The 24,590-nt window shown below is 43.2% G+C and overlaps 1 protein-coding gene across 1 annotated transcript in view; it reads left to right on the forward strand.

Moving 5' to 3' along the window:
• The window catches only part of LOC126266952 (deoxyribonuclease TATDN1), a 36,811-nt gene extending 13,800 nt beyond the window's left edge, over positions 1-23,011 (forward strand). Inside the window, exons 3-6 of the mRNA XM_049971669.1 lie at positions 9,874-10,063; positions 10,125-10,328; positions 12,383-12,586; positions 22,443-23,011. Coding sequence (XP_049827626.1) covers positions 9,874-10,063; positions 10,125-10,328; positions 12,383-12,586; positions 22,443-22,551 — 707 coding nt within the window. The 3' untranslated portion in view covers positions 22,552-23,011. The remainder of the gene's footprint in view (positions 1-9,873; positions 10,064-10,124; positions 10,329-12,382; positions 12,587-22,442) is intronic.
• The last annotated feature ends 1,579 nt before the right edge of the window (positions 23,012-24,590 follow it).

Genomic DNA, 24,590 nt, shown 5'->3' on the forward strand with positions numbered 1-24,590 from the left:
TCGTTATGCAACCATTGTGTGCTGGACAGGTGTGCTACATCTGGATGTTGTTCCTCGCAGCTCAAAAATTTTGTTGGTCGCTCTAATGCTATTTTTCTGTGTAACAGCATTGAAGGTGTTGCAGTGGTACTGCATTTAATTTAATTTGGTGAGTGCTAGTTTGGTGCTGTTGTGGAAGTACACCACACTGTAATCTAGTCGAAGTTACACCAGTGATTGCTACAGGGTGAACATTTTAGCTTGATGTGCACCCCACCAAGTGTGGTTCCAAACACAGTGCATTCATCCCTTGTTCTAGCCTCGGAAGCTGATGTCTGGTGTCATACGATCACATCACTCAAGATGGAGCAACTGGCTGCCCTACAGTTGTTGGTGGAGGATTTTCATTATTAGCAGTATTTAATGGTATATGACCTTGAACTGAGAACTGCACATTGAAAGACTCCTGCTGATGTCATCAACATGACATTAAAGACTGATCTACCTTCCTCAAAGACATACTTGTAATACTGTCCCTAGGTTTGCTTGGGTAGTTATTTAATAGTTTAGTGTCTCTGCCAGCGAACGTTCCTGTTATAGCAATAACAAACATGATTTATGGAACATAGTGCTCTCGAGAGCAACACGTCAGACACGTAAGACACACGTTGTGTGTTGTGTGTAGCACCGAACATAATGACTGGATAATGCTAATATAGTGTAAACGATAAGGTGAATACTTGTTTGTGATTGCTTAAATAATTCTGTTTCTTTGGTGGCTCACCAGAGAGCCAACCCAGGTGGCCTCTTTAAGCGGGACTGTGAACTCTATGGGCACATAGTCTCTAAAATTGTGCACATCATGAGTGAAGGTACATCAGTTGCAATAGGGGCAGATAAACTGGCATGGGTGGTACAGCAGAGTATTTCAGAAACCTGCCATGGAGGGCACATGTGTGGCAGTAAGTGGAGCAGGCCAGTTTTCCTCCAGAGTTCAATCCTCTTGATGTCAAGTGTCAAATGGACTGGTGGGCCACATAAAAAAAAGCAGTGTCATCAGCTGTAATGTGCTGAGTGTGGTAATTTGGGCTTAGGACGTGTGACTGCAAGAGTAGGAAGCAAGATAAATGGAATCAAAGGAAATGTTTGTCAGATGCAAATGAGAGTGCCTTAACATCGAATTCCATTCCCAATGAAACAGTACACTTCAGTGATGTGCAGAGACAAATTGTTACTTGCTTGGCACAATAAACATAAATTCTTGGTGGGCATAGGTGCACATGTGCCAGTTGTTAGTCTTGCACTTATGCCAAGAATTGTCGTGTGCTCAGTTGTTAGCCACCCATGCTAGACACATGCTGTGCGTATATAGTTGTATGCATAACTACATGGATTCTGACTCTCTGCTTCTTGTAGTTCAATTAACACACAAAGTTTGTTCCACTCACAGGGTTCTGTTCCCTCGTTGTTAACAAGTACCAAGTAACTGTCGGCCGCCAATCATCTTGATTAGCAGCGTTGTCACTCTTGCTGCAGAAATTAAAATGGTTTATGAGAATGGGGTGAGCTTCCTCCTCATCACTGACGACAAACTGTTGGTTTCCTTAACTGGCCCTCATTCTAAACTATGTGATAGGACTGCCACCAGCTGCTGTATGGCCTTCTCAGTAACTATTCTTGTGACATTTATTACTGCTCCACCACCCAGTATGCCAAAACTGATGAACGTTTGTTGCTGCTGATGCATCCAATCCGAAGTTTGAGCAAGACACTCTTGTGTTTGCATTAGAAGATACCTTGGAGCAAACCCTGTCAGATTTAACATTGGCAGTACAAGAGGTCATGACCACGACAGCTGCTGACCTGATTTTCCGGAAAATCGTATCAGCACATGAGTTGGCCAGACTGTGTCTTTTCTGGTGCAGATCCAGTGTGTTTTATGTATTTTCTCCATGCTTGCAACAGAGGAGCAATACTGTCAAGTGATTGTCACCTCTCTATTACAGCCTCACAGCCTCCAGTTGCTGCAAGTGTTGCACTGGAATATGCCTCAGATGGAGGCTTTGGCACATCATCACATCTACTATACTGGCCGGTGATCGATCTTGACATGGAATGTCTTCCTTGGCCGGTCTTGGAATATTTTTGGGACAGGGCGTACATTGATTTTGCGCCTCCCTTTTTGGACACTATGTAGTAGTTGGTGGTTGATACATTATTGAATTTCTCATTCATAGCCAAGCTGTTGTCCACATTGGTGCCAGCCACCGTTCATACGTTATCACTTATTTTTGCCACTGAGGGATCTCCTCGGATCCTTACATTTGTAATGGTAGGCAGTTTGTGTCATGGGAGTTTAGGGACATTTGCATCTGCAGTGGCAGTTAGCAACTGACTAATGCCCCATCTCACTCAGCTTCTAACTTGAAGGTGGACCTTTTTGTACACACTTGCGAGACCCAGATGAAGAGGTCTGTGTCTGCCTTTACTTAAAAAATGCAATGTCAAGTGTTCTGGATTCATACTGAGAGAAGCCAGTCAACAGGTACAATCCTGCGGAACGTTTGCATAGGTGCCAGCTATAGGGTCTCTCGGATTTGTTGCACCATGAGTTGCATGCAACGGACCACCCTGGCTCACTGCATTTTTCTCGTGGTGCTCCCATGTGGGGCCTGGTCCTTCGGCTGGCAACTGGTGTGGGTGCTGGGTCTTGTAGTAGACGAGAGGTCGGCAGTTATTTGTTGTGGATGTCGCTAGGGAGCAGCTGACGTATTATGCCAGTCACTTGTGCCACTGACTAGTAGGAGTGTCACTGATGCAGCCTTCCAGTCGGCTGAACGATAGGGTTGATTGCAGCATTGTTCCTGTAGTGGCTCTCACTGGCAACAGCATACCTCGCCGTTGCCCACATCTCTGCACCCTCTGCCGTCCTCTTGCTGCCTACAGCCTCAGGCCCCAGTATGGATTGTAGCCTCCACCTGCTGTGGTAGCCTGTGGATTTTGAGCTGTGCTCTGGGTCAGTCTTGATAAAAACAGCATCCTTTGCCCAGTCATGAGCATTACTCACTTGTGGCAAGTTGGGTAATGTTTCTGTTACCATCACACCTCGTAAGAGCTTAAATATGGTCCAAGGTATTATATTCGACAGCAACCTTCTTTTGCAGTCTGATGACGAGCTGCACGCTAATTTAGAGTGGAGATATTTTCATTTCGTCCGGCACGTCCATCGGGGTCCGAGGGATAACCAGTGCCTTCATCTTGGTCTTTGAGGGTGACACATTGCCTGAGAAGGTGAAGGTGATGATCGACCGCTATGACGTCAAGCCATATATCCCTTCGCCGATGCGGTGCTTTAAGTGCTGGAAGTTCAGCCATATGTCTTCCCACTGTACTTCCAGCCCCATCTGTCAAGATTGTGGGCGTCCATTGCATCCCAATACTCCATGTGCCCTGCCTCCCATCTGCGTCAGCTGCGGAGAGCATCATTCAACTCATTCGCCAGACTGCAGGATTTTACAGAAAGAGAGGAAAATCATGGAATATAATAAGACCCTAGACCAACTGACCTACACTGAGGCTAAGAGGAAATTTGAGCACCTACATCCTCTGGCTATGATCTCCCCATATGCCGTCGCTACGAGAACAGTTGTCGCCCCATCGGTTCCTCAAATTCCTGTCACCTCTCAGAATCAGGAGACTACACTTGCCCACATACTTCAGGAGCAACATCCCCCCAACCACTGGGGTTTCAGTCCCCACTTCTGAGCTAGAGAATCTTAAGGCTTCTTCAGCTCCTCTTGCTAGGAAGGGGTCCCTTCGGCCACTCTCTTCCCAGGTTTCTGCTAGTGGGAAATATGACACCCGTCAGTGGCTAAAGACCCCAAAATCAGCTGGTCATAGGGTTTCACGCCTTCTGCTAGAAGCTCTACCACTGATAATCTTGTCGCTCTAGAGTCTGCCATCCGAACAGCCTTTTCCAGACGTCAAGGCTTGCTCTCGATTTTTATCCAGAATTTCCTGTCACTCCATACTTTCCATGTCCAAGTTGATGTCTCCCATAGTTCCCCCCTTATCCAGGAGAATGGGGTCCCGCAGGGCTCTGTATTGAGTGTACCACTGTTTTTAGTGCCCATTAATGGACTAACACCAGCTGCAGGGCCGTCTGTCTCACCCCCTCTGTAAGCAGACAACTTCTGCATTTCGTACTGCTCCACCAGTACTGGTTTTGCTGAGCGGCACCTACAGGGAGCCATCCATAAGCTGCAGTCATGGGCTCTCACTCAAGGCTTCTATTTTTCGGCCACTAAGTCGTGTGTCATGGACTTCTGTCAACATCATACTGTTCCTCCGAAAGCAGAACTTTACCTTCGTGATGATCCACTCACTGTTGTGGAGACATATCAATTCTTAGGACTGGTTTTCGACACCTGATTGACTTTGCTACCTCACCTTCGTCAGCTTAAGAGGAAGTACTGGCAGCACCGCAATGCCGTCCGCTGCCTGAACAACACCAGCTGGGGTGCAGATTGCTCTACTCTGTTGCAGCTCTACAAAGCCCTTGGTCAGTTCCGCCTTGACCATGTGTGTCTGGCTTATGGTTCAGCGGCTCCCTCAGTGTTGTGTGTACGCGACCCAGTGCACCACTGTGGCATTCACTTACTGACGGGAGCTTTTTGAACGAGTCTGGTGACGATCGTCATGTTGGAGGCTGGAGTCCCTCCATTGCAGATCTGATGTGCACAACTGCTCATCAGTTATGTTGCACACATTTGTAGTTCTCCTGAGCATCCAAATCACTGTCTCCTTTTTCCACCTGCGGCAGTTCATCTCCCACATCGGTGGTCCAGGTCTGGGCTAAAGATTGCGCTTCGCGGGCGATCCCTTCTGTCTGAACTGGATTCCTTCACTTTACCACACCCCATCCAGGTTCGTCCGCGTACACCTCCATGGTGTACACCTAGGCCTCAGATTTGTCTGGACCTTTCCCATGGCCGTAAGGACTCATTTACTCCTGCCGATCTCCACTGTCACTGCCTCTTGATTCTTGACATGTTCCGGGGCTCTGAAGTGGTTTATACCAACAGCTCGATGGCTGATGGTCATGTTGGCTTCGCCTACATCCACAGAGGCCATTACCTTTCGCATGGCCCTAAGGACTCATTTACTCCTGCCGATCTCCACTGTCACTGCCTCTTGATTCTTGACATGTTCCGGGGCTCTGAAGTGGTTTACACCAACAGCTCGATGGCTGATGGTCATGTTGGCTTCGCCTACATCCACAGAGGCCATTTAGAACAGCATTCCTTGCCTGATGGCTGCAGTGTATTCACAGCTGAACTGGTGGCCATGTCTAATGCACTTCAGTATATCCGTTCATGCCCCCGGGAATTGTTTCTTCTGTGTACTGACTCCTTGAGCAGCCTACAAGCTATCAACCAGTGCTACCCTCGCCATCCTTTGGTAGCGTCCATCCAGAAGTCCATATATGCCCTGGACTGGTCCTGTTGTTCAGTGGTGTTTGTGTGGACCCCAGGACACGTCGGCATCCCAGGCAACGAACTTTCTTGCAGGCTACGTGGAGACCGCTTCAGAAGATGGGCATCTCTGAACCTGATCTGCTTTCTGATTTACGCTGTAGGGTTTTTCGGCTTTGGAAGACAGAATGGCATAACGGTACACACAGCAAACTACTTGCCGGAGAACCGGGTCAGCTGCCGTTTCCCTGGCGACACTGCAACTAGTGATCGAGAAGCCATCAACTGCTTGGTGGGACGCCACATCCAAATGAAAACACACAATCTCCTCTCGATCAAACTTAGCATTTGGGCCCACCAGAAGACGGGAAAGAGCGTCTGCGTTGGCTTGCTGTCCGGTAGGGCGAAAATGAATGTCATAATGGTACTTAGAGAGGAACAAGGTCTAGCGCTGTAGTCTGTGGGCCGCCCTATTCGGAATCTGAGAGGCGGGGCCAAATAACGATATTAACGGCTTATGGTCAGTGATTAACTGAAACTTCGTGCCATACAAGAAAGGGTGAAACTTGGTAACAGCGTAGACAATGGCCAAAGCCTCTTTTTTTCCACCTGGGAGTAATGGGCCTGTGCGGGACTAAGAGTTTTAGACGCAAACGCCAGTGGCTGCTTGGAACCATCTGCGTTGCGATGGGCCAGGACCGACCCCACCCCATACTGCGAAGCATCTGTAGCCAGGACCAACGGCTTATGGGGGTCAAAAGTAGCCAAACACGGCGCTGATGTGAGGAGGCCTTCAACGAGGTGAACGCTCGCTCGCATGCAGGCGACCGATCAAAAGGAACACCCTTGCGCAGAAGGCAGTACAGGGGGCGGGCGATGGTGAAAGCCCTGGGAATGAACCGGTGGTAATAGCCAATCTTGCCTAAAAAGCTTGTAACTCCTTCAGCGAAGCGGGCCGCGGAAGGTAGACGATACCTTGGACCAAGCTTCCTAGTGGCTGGACACCGTGCTGAGAGATTGTGTAGCCCACATACTCAATGGACGGTTGGAAGAAGTTTGACTTACGCGGGTTGCAACGCAAGCCCACGGACCTGAATTTGAGAAATAGGGTGCGAAGGTTGTGCAAGTGTTCCTTCGTGCTGCGGCCCGTGACAGTTATGTCGTCCAGGTAATTAATACAATGAGGGATTGTCGATGTGACGTGCTCAAGATAATGCTGGAATATCGCCGGGGCACTGGATATTCCGAAGGCCAACCGCTGGTATTGCTAAAGGCCAAATAGGGTGTTGACAACCGCCAGCCGTTTGGAGTCCTCATCAAGAGGTATCTGATGATAAGCTACCGAAAGATCGATTTTCGAAAAATATTGGCCTCCCGCTATGGTGGAGAACAATTCATCAGCCCAAGGCAAAGGATAGGTGTCCACCACCAATTGGGAATTAATGGTGGCCTTGAAATCACCACAAAGACGTAATTTTCCCCGAGGGTTTCCTGACAAGCCCACTCACTAGAAGAAATGGGAAGAATGACCCCTAGGGCTGTCAGACGGTCTAGCTCTTCTTTTACCTGAGGGTGGAGAGCCAAGGGGATCTGCCTTGCGCGTAGAAAAAGGGGCGAGCAGACGCCTTCAACGTTAATTGAGCTTCAAAGTCTGAAACACGGCCCAGGCCCTCCTCAAAGATTTCCGGAAAGTCAGAGATCAAAGATTCTAATGATTGATAGGGAACGTCTTTGGAGACCAGCTGTATGGTGTCAGTGATAGAAAACCCGAAAGCTTGAAAGGCATCCAAGCCAAAAAGATTAGCGGAGCTCGCATCACTGACAACAATAAAAGTAATAGGCCAAGTGACTGATTTATAAGTCACGTCGGTAGTGAATTGACCCAGTAGGGGAATGAACTGTTTATCATAACTGCGGAGACGCTGGTAAACTGGCGCCAACGGGGGCGACCCAAGGTCGGAATAAGTTTGTGCATTCAACAAAGAAACTGCCGCGCCCGTATCGGCTTGCAGTTGTAATCGGCACGATCAAACCGACACTTCGATAAAGAGTTTGTGGGCCGATGCGTCGAGAGCCTGCCCCGATGAAACTTCCTGAATGTCAACGTCCATGTCCTCTGTAACTGCTTCCTTTGATTCTTTCGAGGCTGAGCCGCAAACTTTATCAATGTGTCCTTTTTTATTACATTTGCGACAAACGGCCCAACGCTGGGGGCACTCCGAGCGATCGTGATGTATATAGCATGACGCACAGGATGGTAAAAGGGGCCGGCGGCTGGAACTCTGTTTACACGCCATGCGGGAGTGGCCGTAAAGGCTGGATTGTACCGCTCGCACGTCGTCCACCCCAGACACAGTGGACGTGGACGCGGCCGCGCCGCCCTGAACCGCCCCGACGTCGCACCACTCTTCCAACTGTTGACTGGGGGCATGAGAGACTTCATACGATTGAGCAGTGGACAGGACTTCCTCGAGGGAAGGGTCTTCTAACTGCAGGGCCCGTTGCCGGACCTCCCTATCGGGCCGAACACACGATGTCGCCGCGCACCATAACGTGGGCATACGACTCTCGCTACTGCTCCGTGACAAAATGACACTTGCAACTAAGACCGTGCAGGGTAGCGGCCCACACCCGGTAAGACTGATGGGGCTGCTTCTTGCATTGATAGAACTCCACCCTAGCCACCTCAACATGCGTGCGGCAGCGATAATATGAAGACAATGAACACAACGGCGCCAGCTGCCGCAAAACTTGATACAGCAAGGGAGATATCCAAGACAAGAAAAGAGCACGACCTACCTCTGCATCGGCAACATGAAACGCCTGGAAATGCTGCCAAAGGCGATGTTCATACGCGTCCCAATCCTCCGCCGTCTCGTCATACGGGGGAAAGGGAAGAGGGAATGGCGCTGGAGCAGACGGAGTGGAGAGCAACGCCAGAAGCACTTGTTTCATGATGGCCATGAGCTCCGTCTGCTGCTCAGCCAAAACCCGCACTAAATCCTCCATGCCGTGGATAAGCTGCGAAACTGGAACAATGATGCAACATGCGAAAGAACGACCCTACTCGTCGCCAATTGTGTAGTAACACGGTTCACGTTTTACGTAGCACTTCAGAGTAGACCGGGAACTGTCTCATAGGCATGCCCGATGTGAACTGATTGGGCACGGTCCGTGCTGCCTGAGTTGTTGTTGTTCCGCTGGCAGAGGTCGTGGCCGAATTCTCGCCTGCCTTCTGGTGGATGGGACTATTTGCGGCAACTACCATCCGTGACACACCGTGCCGATGTACGCCTCCTGCGATACTTCTGGTGGCTACTGCAATTCCTTTACCAAGATGATGTGGAACAAGTCAGTTTATGGGATATGTATATGTGATTAGTGTTAACATTAATGAACACATTATTTTCTAGTCCTGCTCATCCAAATACACTAAAAAGTAAGATTTTTTTTCCTGTCTGCCAGTTTTTAAAGAGGAATTCATCCATGGAATGGGAGGAGTTGTCCAGGAGAAATGAATTTAGGTTTGATTTAATACTTGCTTTGCTACTTATTAGACAGTTTATGTCACTGGGCAAATGATTAAAAATTTTTGGTGCTACATATTGAACTCCTTTCTGAGTCACTGACAGCTTTAATAATGGATAATATAGGTCATTTTTTTGCCTAGGTTTTTGTTACAGACATCACTCCTCTTCTCAAATTGTGATTAATTATTTATGATGAATTTTATTAGCAAATATATGTATTGCGATGGTGCAGTTAAAATGCATAACACCTTGGAAAGGAACCTAAGTAATGACCACAGGTGTAGACCACATATTATTCTTCCTGGTTGCTTGCATGCTATCAGTATTCTATTTCTAAGTCATGAAGTTACCCAGAAAATCATTCCATGATATATTATTGAATCAAAATATGTCAGGAAGTTGAGAAGTATCTTTGCAAGACTGGAAATCACACAAGGAGCAAAAGTAGCTGAACTTTATTATTTGAGAAGCACAGTAATATGCTTATTCCCATTCAAGTTTTCATCAATATATGCACAGAAAAATTTGGAGTACGTGAGTAGGATGTTGCATTTCTCTAGTTTTGGAATCATATTTCTATTTACGTTTCTCAAACTTCATTAGGTTCCAATTGAAATACTTTCACCAGGTCACTGACCCACACAAAATCAATGTTATGATTCAATTTCCTAAAATTGTACAGGTATGAGAAGCACATTTCACCATATACTGGACTGGCTTCTATGGGTTGCTGATCTAATAGACATTTGAAAAATTAATGTAGGGAGGTGCTAAGTATAATAGAGATGTAGGTACCAACCATCAATTTTTTGAGAAAATTGCTGTAAAACTTAAGATTTTTACAAACAAATATACTTTTGAAATCTACAAATTTGCTTACATTGTTGTAGAAAGATTATTCAGCACTGTGGGTTGTCATCCAACTCGCTGTGGAGAATTTGAAAAATTTGGAGACCCCAATGAATATCTGAACAGTCTTCAGGAACTTGCTATTCAAAATAAGAGGAAAGTTGTAGCCATTGGAGAATGTGGCTTGGACTATGACAGATTAGAATTTTGCCAGAAGGAAACTCAATACAGGTACTTCAGATACTCAAAATTACATTCCTTTAATACGCAGTGTGTATATACATTGAAATAGATATTTTGAAAAACAGTTGGACATGTGTGAATCCATCAAGCTGCCATTGTTTCTTCATTGTCGTAATGCTGCATCGGACATGATAGAGATCCTCCAGAAACATAGAGATGGGCTGATGGGTGGTGTCGTTCACTCGTTCGATGGCACAAAAGAAGAGGCAAAGATCTTCCTTGATCTTGGATACTATATAGGTATAAATGGCTGGTGAGAATAATTTTGTACTATTATATTTTTTATTCAGCTATTGATTTGATACAAATCTATATGTATTGCTTTAGAACTTTTTGAAACTTTTCCACTGTACTTTTTAAACAATGATGTTATTCTGCAGTATGCCACAATACATTTTAAGTTATTTTATGGTGATGCAAATAAATATAATCATTACACACCTTTACACTGCTATCTAGTTGATAAAGAATGAAGCTAGAAATACAATGTTTCTATTAATATTCTCCGTATTCTGGTGCCAACATTGTTGCTGAAGGAAGCGAACTGTAGATCTGGCAATGAGGACAGCACTTCATGGTGTTGTAATATGATGTGAGTGAGATGAAGATTGTCATGTACATAATACACACGGAAAATGTAGCAGTTATTATAACTTGAAATAGTGTGTTTTCTCTTTCTGTTAAGAGGAATACAGAAATGGGCAAAACCAAAAGCTTCGATCCTGCCTGTCTACTTTGACTCGTGACATCATCAAGGTGGTAACACCCCTGTTTCAAGAATATATAATATGGAAACTATGACATCACACATTATACCCACGAACAAACATATATAATATGTGAAATATTTAACTCCAGCGATAGAATGAAATTAATGGGTTAACAATGAGAATTAGAAGGTTTTGGGCAGGGGAAAACTAAATATACAACATTAAGAACAATGACACCATTCCAAAACAAATATTAACCCAATAATCAAGCACAAGAAATTCTCAGCATTCAAAAAAACCAAAACATGCAGGGAAAAGGGAAAAAAGGAGTGATATCATAAATTTTGCTTGCGTATGTAGCTCAAATGGAGATCACGATATTAGTAACCCACACAAAACTCAATAACCTGCTGTCACAAATTTAACTTGATCTAAATGGCTCGAACATAGCCTTCAGTACCAAAAAACCCACATGCGACTCTGAAACCTGATACTGAAAATTGTGCTTGACGTATATGGCAGCTAAAACAAAGCCTTCAGTACCAAGAACCAACAGTCAAATCTGTTATGTTCATCTACCCTGTCTTATTTAAAACTAAGTCTGCAATAAAACAAACCAAAACTCACTCACATAACTAATATAAAAAACATAAACTAACCAGTGATGGTAAACCAATATCTATGATACCTATCAACCACAGTTCAATACAGTTACCAAACACTAAAAAAAAATCCACAAAATTTATGAAAACTCCGAGGATCACCAATTTTGATATGCAGAATCAACTATAGTCATAAAAACACATACCATACACATCACAATAAAAAGAATACTTACTAATCAGAGCCCCCCCCCCCCCCCCCCTCGCCACACACACACACACACACACACAACCTAAAGAAACAAAAGAAAACAAAATCATCTGCAATGAGTATAAGTAACTGTAGGAACTGGATCGTAGGCAACATATCTTCACCCACCTCAATAAGTAATAACCTACTCACCTATTCTTAAATTTCTGTCATTGATAATTGATGAACAAAATAGTATTAAATCTCTGACCATAAGATATACAAAGCACTATTAATTTCAAACACAAAGATGAACTGATCAACCACAACACACAAAGTCAAACTAAATCACTAGCAAATGGGCAGGAGCTTCCAATGACAATCTGACAGTCAGCCCACAACATTAAATAAGTCATTAATAGCAAGTCAAAACATAAACATCCAACACAAGAGAGTGTCACCAAATCCCCCCACCCACACGCACACACTTACACGCACCTGGTGCTATTGTGTGCACATGATGATAATTGTTCAACACAGCTGTCTGTACTGGCTGTGTGTCACTGTTGCTCTAGAAACCTACTTTGCTTGATCATCCTATTCGTCTTCATGTATTTCAATTATTATTCACAGTTTGAAGCATTTTTAGAAATGTGTTGTGATAAGTTTTGCATCAAAGTATAGCTGTACCTAATGAATTGTAAGTTTTCAATGTGGTATAATTTTAGTCAGATGTTTTTAGTATTTTGTATATCTCATGTTTGGTTATGTAATCAGTTTTGTGCTTTTTATTATAATTCTGTAGCTCACTGAAGACAGAAGACAACCTGAAGACAGTTGCTGATATTCCTAGTGACCGTCTCTTACTGGAAACAGACTGTCCTTGGTGTGGCGTGCGACCATCACATGCTGGGGCTCACTATATAAAAACTACATTTCCCTCTGTTAAGAAAGAGAAGTGGCAAGCAGGAAATATGGTTAAAGATAGGAATGAACCTGCAAATATTGTGTGAGTCCTATGAAAAAAAATGTTATGTTTTATGTAATTATCTAACAATTTAAATAATGGCAGTAGTAAACACAACATCTCAGCATGCAGTTGGATGATTGAGCAGCCAATAAGAACATAAAACTGAGTTAAAGCTTTTGAATGGTATTCTTCAGAGTTGTTTAGAACAGGCAGTGTTACCGGTGCCTATCAGCTGATCAGTGTCTCAGCTGCTACCCCTACTCGTTCCATTATTTATATTCCTTGTGGGACTTTTCATTATGATATTTATCATTTTAGAAACCACAGATAACTGAAAGTGAGATATTAAACAGAAAACTTTAATTTTTAAATTGGGACTGGTCCAGAGGAATATACACATTTACTTTGCCCGCGCTCCATTTGTGAATGGGACACGAAAGGGAATGAGAAGTAGTGCTGTTAGGTACTGTCCATCATGCACCTTATTTTTGCTTACAGAGTATGACGTAATGTCTGTAGACATAGATGACTTAATGTCTATAAATGTAAAGGACTTAAAAGTGCACAGGAAATAATATATGATGGTTTAATGAAAAGTAATGCCTCCACCTTTGTTAATTGGATTTGGATGCGAATATTTTAATAAATCAAACACAGAAATAATCCTTAGAATGTAATCTTTAATTACCAATATTCACTTTTCCACATAATCACCAGCGAATTGGATACATTCCTGCCAATGATGAAAAAGTTTTCTGAAGCCGTCATGGAAGAAGTCGACACTGTGTTTCAACAACCAGTCTCACAGTTCTCCAGAAGCATGATGATGTCCCCGCAGATCATCTTTCATTATCGGAAACAGATGAAAGTCAGACGGTGCTAAATGTGGCAAATTTCAAGTCTATGCACTTTCATTTCAAGCATCTGGGGGTACCTATTGTGCACAGATCTTCAGATAGCCAAGCAAAGCAATAATGTGACGCACATGTTCTTGTGAAATGCCGATTGTGCTTACAATTTCTCTCTGAGTGATACGACGATTGTTCTGAATCAATCTGTCAACATTTTTCTTGTGAAACTCTGGTTGCTGCCACAGGAGGTCCAACTCCCTGTCATGCAGGTCAGATGTTTCCGCCTCCACATCTTTAAACTTACTCCCCCAACGCACAGTATTCACATCAACACAGTCACCATAAACTGCTTTCATTCTCTGATGAGTCTCCTTTGGGGTGACACCTCCTGCTGTCAAGAATTCAATGACTGCACATTGCTTGAATCGCACTGACCGGCCGTCTTCACAGGGTTCCATACATTACACTGTAACAACACAACCGTTCAATGCTAAGGCTTCCCGCCAACTGTAGCTGTAGAGAGGAGGCTGCGGAACAAGCCAGTACCTGCCACATACCAATTCTGCCAACTGTTGAAGAGTTACAAAGATGGAGGCATTACTTTTCAGTTAACCCTCGTACAAAGTGACCACATTTTTCACCATCATCATCTTCTTGTTGTTTTTGTTGTTATCTTCTCCTCTCTTAATCACATATTCCTTAACTCCAACAATACATCTGTTTCTCACATCTTCCTATATGTCTCCTGCCTCTTATTGTCATGTCAAGGGCCTGTTTTTAGTATCCCGTTAACTCGAAGTTTTTTAACATGCCCATACCACTGTGTCTTTTCTATAGTCTTTTAGAATGGCTTCTCTTTCAATCTTTCTCTCATTGTCTCATTTCTTACTCAATCCACTCCAGAAAGTCATATTCTGCTTTTTTGAAATTTTATCGCGCTTGCTTGTATGCTGCACATGTGCCTTTTCTTGATTACACACATTAGTCACAACCACATGACCACTCTCTCTGGCTGCTGAGGCCAGACTGCGAGCAACTACGCATGATGGGAAAAGCAGTCTGAGTAGTATGGCTAAGGAGGAGGCTGGGTGGGAGGGAATGGGATAACAGGGTGGAGGTGGGGGGCAGGAAAGTGCTGCTTGTGGGAACATACAGGGATGAGGTGGGGGAAGAGTAGAACAGCTAGGTGTAGTTGGGAGGTTAGACAGAGGGCAGGGAGGGGGTAGGAAGTGAAAAAGACGGTAGGGCACTGATGGACTAGAAGGCTGTGCAGTGCTTGAGTGGGAACAGGGAAGGGGACAGATGGATGAAGGACAGTGACTAATGAAAGCTGAGGCCAGGAGGGTTATAGGAACGTTCGATATTTTGCAGGGAGAGTTCCCACCTGCACAATTCAGAAAAGCTGGTGTTGATAGGAAGGCTGTGAAGCAGTCACCGAAGTGAACAACATTGTATTGGGCAGTACACTCAGAAATTGGATGGTCCAGCTATTTATTGGCTGTGGTTTTTTTGGTGGCTTCTCATGGACAGTCAGATTTTTGGTTGTCAAGCACACATAGATTGCAGCTTAGTGACTGCATCTTATCTTGCAAATCACATGATTGCTTTCGCAGGTTCTCCTGCCTTTGATAGGACAAGTGATACTTGTGACCGGACTAGAGTATGTGGCAGTAGGTGGATGTATGGGACAGTTCTCATATCTAGGTCTATTACACGGAGCCATGAGCCCCATTTCAGTTCATTTTTGCATTTCGCTAACGGCCTTACTTCCTCAGGTTTCATCTTGTTTCCCTGTATCTCAACCATTTCATCCTTTCTGTGACTTTTTCCACTATTTTGGCATACTTTTGCATATTTTTTCACAAGTATATCTACAATATTTATTTACTTTTAGCATTTTTATTCTCCACCATGGATTCTTGTTCCTTCCACCTGCACCAATACAGAAAAGTTTTCTTATCCCTAGCCCAAACCCAGTGCCACATACTGTGCCTGTGTTGTTGCCTGGCTCCTGGAATCCCCCCCAAATGACCTTCCCATCAAATTACCCATCTCCGGCTGCAACCCCTCCTTCTACAATGACCTCCGTCTCTTCAGATTCCACTAGTCCTCAACATAGTACTGCAAAATCATGTATCAGGTCCAAACCTCCTTCCAATACCTCCTCTTCATCTGTAAAACTCTCCTGCTGTGCAATCCCAAATTCCTGTATCCCATCTCCCATACTGAATCTCTTGCTCTCCAGGAACTGGTGCAGCATGCACACTGCCACCTTGAACAACTCTCCAACTTATTCACTTCATACTCCCGCCTTGGACTACTACTGTCTACCACTTCTACAACAGTCTCCAAACACGCACCACATCCTTTCATAGCTGACAAATTCTGTTTTACTGACCTACTACATTTATCACACCCTATAAAATTCCCTGTGACCACCATACAGAATTGAGAACATAAACAGGCCTTAAACAGTCAGGAACCTTTCCTCCAAAAGCCTTAATCCCATAGAAGTATCAGTCCTTTACAAAGGCCTTACCTTTTGCCCCGCTCCTACATTCAGTCATGCTGAACTTGTTCAAGACTTTCTTTACTTCTCCAAAACACATTTTCGCCACCAACCCCTACAATTAGGCTAAACTCAAAACCAATGTTGAACCCTGCTTGACTCAGTTCACTCCTCCATCCAACCATAATCTACCACCATTGCCTCCAAGAGACCCCCGTTAACTTTCCAGAATTTCTGAACCTGGAGCCTTGGCATACCATCATTCGCCAAATCCCTCATGTGCAAACTAACCTTACATCCACAGAAATAACTGCAATCCACCACCTAAAAACTGATCCCAAACTTATAATTGTACCTGCCAACAAAGGCTCCGCCACTGTAGTTTTGATGCCCAAGGATGATCTGGTGGAAGAACTGCGCCAGCTGTCAGATTCATCCACCTACAAAACCTGCCACAATGACCTGATTCCAGAAATCCAACAAGATCTCCAGTTTCTCCTCAAATCCTTAGGCTCACCCCAGAACCTCTACCCAGAATCTTATCTCTCGCCTCACCCTAACTGTGCCCCCCCCCCCCCCTCCCTCCATGCCCTGCACTCCTAGTTTCTGATTGATTCCTAAAGTCCATAAACTCACCCACACAGGACACCTCATTGTGGCCCATTACCTTGCTCGCGCTGAGAGAATCTCTGCTCTCACAGACCAACACCTTTAACCTGTTATCCACAACCTACCCTCCTATGTAAAAGACACCAATCATTTCCTCCAGTGATTTGCTATGTGGGTTGGCACATATTTTTCCAAGCTAGTTTCCTGTGTCTTACATTCTGTTTTATCTTATTGTTCTGAGTCTTTTCTTGACACTCGTCTCAATCTGTTACTGAGCAGGCGATGAAGACCTTGCCATCATGCGCCCTTAAAACGCTCTCCATCCATCCATATTTCGTTCTTTTACTACACGATGCCCTGCTTGGCACTGTTGATGCCACCTCCCTTTACACTAACATCCCTAATGCCGATGGTGTTGATGCTTTTGAACCCTACCTTTCCCAATACCCAGTGGATTCCAAACCTACAACCTACTTCCTGGTCACTATGTCAAACTATATCCTCACCCACAATTACTTCACCTTTGAAGGTATCACCTACTAACAAATCCATGGTATGCCAGTGGGCAGCCACATGACACCATCCAGTGCCAACCTATTTGTGGGTCTTCTAGAGGAATACTTCGTAAACACCTACAACCCCAAACCCATCACTTGCTTCAGATTCATTGATGACATCTTCGTGATCTGGATCAAAGGTGAGGATACCCTTTCCAAGTTCCTCCAGAATCTGATCACATTTTCCCCCATTTGCTTCATCTGGTCCCCCTCAACCCAAGAAGCCACCTTCCTCAATGTTGACCACAGCATCAGTACTTCCGTCCATATCAAACCTTCCAACCACCGGCAACACCTCCAGTTCAGCAGCTGCCATCCACTCCATACAAAGAAGTCCCTTCCATACTGCTTAGCCATGCATGGCCATCACATCTGTAGTGATGTGCAGTCCCTCTTGAAATACACCAACGGTCTCACTGAGGTCTCCCATACAAATTACACTCCCAGGCTTGTACAGAAACAGATCTGTGCCTAATTTCTCAGTTTCACTGTCCAGCCACAGAGAATCATCCCCCTTGTGACTCAGCACCACCCAGGACTGGAGCAACTGAATCACATTCTCCTCCAGGGTTTCAACTACCTCTCATCATGTCCTGAAATGAGGAATACCCTGTCCACTCTCCTTGCAAACACACACACACACACACACACACACACACACACACACACACACACACACACAGTGCTATTCCGCCGCCCACTAAACCTACCCAACCCCTGCTCCCACCCCCTTGCCTCATGGCTAAGATCCCTGTAATAGACCTAGATGCAATACCTATCCCACCCATCCTCACACCACCACCTATTCCAGTCCAGTCATAGGCTTTACTTAGCCTATCAAAGGCAGGGCTACATGTGAAAGTAGGCATGTGATCTACAAGCTAAGTTGCAACCATTGAGCTGCAATCTATGTGTGCTTAACACCCAGCACGCTGTCTGTCCATGAATGACCACCAACAAACTGTGGCCAAGAAAGAGATGGACCACCCAGTTACTAAGCATGCTGCCCAACACAATGTTCTTTATGTCAATGACTGTGTCACAGCCTTACGAGCAACAGCAGCTTTTCTGAACTGTGCAGGTGGGAACTTTCCCATAACGCTCTTTGCCTGAGCTTCCGGTAGTCGTCCACCTGTCACCTTTCCAGTTCCCACTCCAGCTTTGCACCGCCTTCTATTTCACCAATGCACTTACAGTCTTTTTATTTCTCTCCTTTTCCACTCCCCCCCCCCCCCCCCCCCTCCCCTACCCCCTCCTTCCCTGCCCTCTGTCTAATCTCCTGACTGCACCTACTTGTCCTATGTTCTCCCCACCTTGTCCCTATATGTTTCCTCAAGCAGTACTTTACTGTCTCCCTCTCCTATCCCACAGTCTCTCCCCCTCGCCATTGTAACCTCCTTCTTACCCAAATGACTCAGATTGCTTCTCCCATCATGCACAGTTGCTTGCAATCTGGCCTCAGCAGCCACTGATAGTGTGTGCTGTCTTCTCTAGGAGGAGGTCTTTTGGCCAAAAGTTTACTTGTTTATTAGTTTTTTTATTGTACCTGCCTACAACTCAAATGTCTCCACTATATGGTGAGTAACAATCTATCCTTTTCCTTGTACTGTCTTTATTCCATTCTGGATTTTCCATTACTTACTTTTGCTCCGAATGAAGATGCTTACACTCTGGAGGAAACCATGGGCTTGCCTTCCTCTTTCACTAATCACCCTTATCATTCCTTCCACTGTCTTCTGTTATGTGCCCCAGATACTTGAAATGTTCCCCTTTTCTATAGTGCTTACCGTCTAATACTTGTATCCATTGCTACACTGGCCTCGTTCCTTGTTGTCACTATCACTCAACATTTCTTTTCGTTAAATTTTAATCCAAGCTGTCCCAGCACTTCCATACGTTTAGCTTTTCTTATACCTCTTCTCCTCCATTCCCCACACCGTTACATCATATACAGACACCATTTCCTCCATATTTTCATCTTCTGTTTATGTTGCCACTCTGGTCATTATCTCCTGCAAACTGGGCAATGAAAAGTAGGTGTGAAAGTACACTTCCTTGATTCAGCCTATTGTTCTGATTTAGTGTGCGTGTGTGCGTGTGCGTGTGTGTGTGTGTGTGTGTGTGTGTGTGTGTGTGTTCATGTGCATAGTAGGATGATTTCTACGGAGGAGCAACAGCAAATTTAATCCCCTATCTTTGTCCAGTCATAGTTATTCTTTGTCCCCAGTGACACTTACATGATGTTAACATGCTAAAATTCTGTCCATCCTTCATAAGGGCATGTTACTTCATCAGAATGTGAAGATGGGGGATATAAATTTTTATTATTTACAAATAGTAGCTCTATTTCTTTTTAAATCCACTAATGATGTTTAGTATGAAACTGCTGTGTCATCAGTTATTTTCAATTTTGTTGATTTTGTTACTGCTCATGAGTAGCCTCCTTGTAATAAGCCTAACTAGACTGTAACTTTATTTTATTTGTTATTTTTCCGTGCTGCTGAATATTCAGTGATGTAACCCTAGATACTTCATAGTTTGGCTGTCTGTTATTGGAGCTGTTAACACTTCGGAGTTGAGCAATGTAGCATCTATGTCACACAAATTTATGCTCCAAAAAGATGAGCAACATAGGACCTACGTCGGCTGTTTCTCAGATTTGTAAACGTATTCCAGTGTTTGGCTTATGTCTGTCATGTGTATATAGGTACTCTACAATGCTTGTACTACCCTGCAAAACACAGATGAGAGCACCTGTCACTCGTATTGGCGATAGAGAAATACAGACAACAGCATGTACTCCCAGCTTTACTGTTTCGGCATTCCCCTTGTTGCCACACGCCATGCTTCACAAGGTCACAGTCAGTGCAGAGGACATCAGTTGCCTGCTATATGCTTTCCATTTATTTTCAGGATGGCCTTACAGAACAGTACTGAAAATAGCAAAGGGCTGACTAAACATCTAATTTCCCAGAAGATGAAATAAGAGGAACTTCCATTTCGTAGACAAGATACTTTGCTATTTGTAAAAGGGAAAAACATTAGGATTGTAGTTCTTTTGACAACAAAACATAAAATTGCTGCAACATCAGAACAAAACTGGGAATAACAGAGAAGAAGAAACATATTTTAGTTTGAACTGCATGAAAACAAGGGTTGTGTGGATCACACTTGCTACTATCCGTTTGAGGGGGAGCAGATAAAGTGGTGAAAGAACGACTTTTTTTTCCTCATTTTTATGACCATGATACTAAATTTGTATGTTTTATGTAAAAATTCGAGGCCTACTAGCAGGCATCTTGTTGAATTCCATACTGGATTGGCAGTCACTTTGATAAACAAAAGAGGCCTGGTTGAATAAACTTCCACTAAAAATAGTTCACCTGGAAACAGACTCTGTGGAAGATATTTTCCTAATTTGAACCTGGCCACAATGGCCTCAGAGGAGGTGTAAAGTTTGTACAGAAAGAATCAAGACAAGTTCTGTGAAACCAGTAAGAAAAGATACCAAGTGGTATTGTGAAGAATTTTAAGTAGAAACTTTATTTTTCAAAATCTTTGGAATTTTTCACAGCAATGCAAAAGTAATTAAATAATTTTCAATCAAAAACCACATTTTCGAGCAGTTATATTTTTAGCACGAGCAGCTTCTAATTCTAGCGAAGGACAAAACAGAAAAAGAAATCATTTTAAAAATACACTTTTCATTTCAGTATGAAAAAAGATCACTGATGTAAGACTATGTTTCTTCACAGTACTTCACAGAAAAAGGACCCCTCCTTCAAGCCGGTTGGGGTGGCCAAGTGGTCCTAGGCACTACAGTCTGGAACCGCACGTCCGCTATGCTCGCAGGTTCGAATCCTGTATCGGGCATGGATGTGTGTGATGTCCTTAGGTTAGTTAGGTTTAAGCAGTTCTAAGTTCTAGGGGTCTTATGACCTCAGAAGTTAAGTCCCATAGTGCTCAGAGCCATTTGAACTCTCTTTCAAATGCAATAAAATGATGTAAGTTCTGTGCAGTAGAATTCACTACACAAAATTTAGAAAAACCATGAAAAAGCACAGTATCAGCCAGTTGCTCTACACCCTAGCTGCCCAGTCCTCAAAGTGTTAATGTTCTATAATGCTTTGTGGAATCAAAAACTTAAAAATAGTTGTCACATACTACTGAGATACCAAGATCCCAAAACTTCACACAATACATTTAAGTCCTCTGAGACCCTATCTATGATTACATTAGTATTCAAGACCCCAGGTGGAGATGTATGAGCAGTACTTAACTTTGTCAGGTCAGGCAGTGTCAGTCTGATTCTGAGTGATCCAAATGTCAGGGGTATATATCTCCCCAGTCACTTCCTGTAATTAACAAATACAAGCAAGAGTTTATTTTGGAAGCTCACTGTTAAGACTGTTCAAATAGTTTCCATCTGCAGGAAATATAAAGTAATGTCTTAGGAAGTCAAACAAAATATTTAGAACATGCTGTCCGCGTGGCACCATTTGTATTACTTCACCAGACACCAATTCCAGGACCAGTACAACATGTATCTTTAGTATGAAAGGTTAATAACACACTATATGAGAGACAGGGACAATGATGGGTTGTGAGACTGATTTTACAATATTCATATACTGGATATTGCCCCATGTGAGATGCAGTATCAGGTGCTGTGCTACTGCTGGCAGAGTTCACACTTTCACTTGCCAACTTGTTCATCAGCATGCACAGTGCTATGTGATGTGCCCCATAAAGGTTATGCATTATAAAGAACCTAGTATCTGTATCAGTATTGGGTCTCATTATGTTACATAAGTACATTTTAATGGGTGTCCTTCAATCGTGTCGTCCTTTGAAGGAGGGATATAATTTTACAAATGGCATTAAGCACAGAGAATAGATAAGTATGTGTTATTGTCATCTCATAAATACATGCATTGTGATAGAAGGTGAATTGCATAAAGGATAGTACCTAAAGGAGGTATTCTATCTAGCCATCCTGAAGGGGTAGAAGTTATTGGTCAAGAGTATGGTGAGAAAAAGCCTGCTATCCTGCTCAGTAACTAATAAGTGCAAACTAACACAATTTTAAGATTGTATGGATGTGATTATTAGTAGACCGTAATATATTTAATAGTCATGCAGTGCATAGAATGTCAGAGAACCAAAAGCATAAAAGAAATGAAAAAGTTAAGTTTTAGATCTTGGTGAAAAGGAAAATGGAACTAGAAAGTCATTCCCATTTCTTTATTCTCCTATTTTATTTGTTTTAAAATTTTTTTCCTCATTTGTACTTACTTTTATCAGTCTCAGCAAAATTGTAGGTCTAACTGAAATGCTAATGGTTAATAATACATTTTGTTTATTTACAGGCATGTTCTTGAAATTGTAGCCGCAGTTCGGAATGAAGATGCTGAAGAACTGTGTGAAAAAATTTATGAAAACACAAACAAGTTATTTTTCGATCATTTGACTGAATAATTGTATTGGTTTTTGTAAGCCAGTGTAAAAGAAAAAGTAAAGGTACAACAGTGAATTTACCTCCCCTCAGTCTTTCGTTATTTTTGAAAGCTGTTTAATACAGAAAGGCATTGCCTTGCTTTCACTTTAAAACTTGATACCAAAATATGTCATACTTGAAAAATCAAATTGCAGATTATCTTAATAACAAATGCTAACTTGCCAACCTGAAATTATGTGTCAGATACAGTGTCACTGAATTATGAAAAAGAGGGAGCCGTAATCAAACCTCATTTAAATTATGATTATTATTATTGTATTATTAATTGTTTCTATGAAGCATGTGCTTCTGAGGACCTTATGGGTATGGTGCTACTATTTTGAGATTAGTGTTCAGTGTTTGAGCAATGAAGGGAAATTTTTCATTGATTGCCTGTATTTTTATGAAAAAAAGAAAAATAAACTGTGTGGAATATGTTAATTAATGTTTGATTGTCCGTATTGGGATATAGACTGTTATGAACTCAAATATATGGAACAATACCTAGCCCCCAGCAACCCACCATAACTTTTTATTGTAATACTAGCCACAACATGTTGGTCATATTCTGTTTGCAGTCCATTCTCATTTGGGTCATCCTGGGATGTTCTGCTGTCAGTCTGTTCCACATGGCAGTGAGCTTGAGGTTTTTATGCTGATGAGTTCTATATTTGTTTGTGTGGTGCAATATTTGCTGTCAAATCATTGTAGATATTGATGGTCAATAATGCATTCCAGTGGCTGTAGGAGTCATCAGAGAGCACTTACACCCAATGTTTAAAAACTAGGTTGTCCGTCTGGGGGTACTTGTTAACAAAATGTATTGAGTGAACCATATTGTGTTTATTGTTTTTAAGGGACAACTGGTGCTTTCCAACTAAACAGTTTCTTTCCCTTATATTGACAATATGAGAAGGAATTGCAGGAAAGGTAGATTCCTTTCAGAAATGATAGTATGGAACATTTCTCAAGAATGAACTTTTAGAAATTAGACCAGTAGATTCCTCAAACAACAACTAACTGGTGACCTTCTTGAGTTTTGGGTTTACTGTTGGATATCATCATCTTACTTGGGTGATATTTGGGTGACTTGACTTGTTGCTGTCATGGGGTGCTGCCAGAGACATCACTGGATGGAGTGTGTTTGTAATTTGTACCTTCTGCCTATTCCATCTGTAAGTGGTCTACCCTCAGATGCTGCCCTTGGGTGTCCCTGCAGCGTAAAATTCTTAATATTGACTGCACCCACAGACAACATCCTTGAGTGTTCTATTTTTGGCCCAAGCCAATTGATCATATTGTGTTTGCAGTCCATTCCCATTTGGGTCGTCCTAAGAAGTTCTGCTGTCACTCTGTTCCACATGACATTGAGCTTGAGGTTTCTGTGCTGACAAGTTCTGTATTTGTTGGATTTCATTAGATCCAGTACACAATCTCAAGCTTTCATCAGTCGATAAAACCCAGTGCCTAGTTGATTAGCTTCTCTGCCAGACAAATCTCAATTGATTGCCTCACTATTCTGTTGCAATATCTGTGTGTCTGGGCCAAGTTTCTTGTCTGATAGCTCTTGGAATGAACAAATTCCAAGCAGTGTTTAGTGATGGCTGACTTGGTTGTTTGCCAGAGATGAGTGTTGGAATGATTGTATTGCAACCTGATGTCAACAATTCTTGTAGTTTGCCCAATATATGACATGCCAAATTGTTTGAGGCATATGAAAGATAACATTGGTTTGTGAAAGCCAGGAATTTATAGGATGCCTTACCAAAGTGGGATATCATATATTGGGCAAACTACAAGAGCTGTTGCTATCAGAAGCTGAGCACATCAGGGCCTCATTAGTCTGTGATAAGAAATCAAGTCAGCTATTGCTGAACTCTGCGTGGAATTTGATCATTCCATGAGCTATGAAGAAAAGAGAATCTCAGCCTGAATGCCCATGTATTAGGACAGCTTTGAGGGAGTCAATAGAGATTTGAATGATGGCAAGCCTAAGCAATCAGGACATGGGCCTATCAGC

Source organism: Schistocerca gregaria, chromosome 4 (assembly GCF_023897955.1).
Source record: "Schistocerca gregaria isolate iqSchGreg1 chromosome 4, iqSchGreg1.2, whole genome shotgun sequence".
NCBI lineage: Eukaryota > Metazoa > Arthropoda > Insecta > Orthoptera > Acrididae > Schistocerca > Schistocerca gregaria.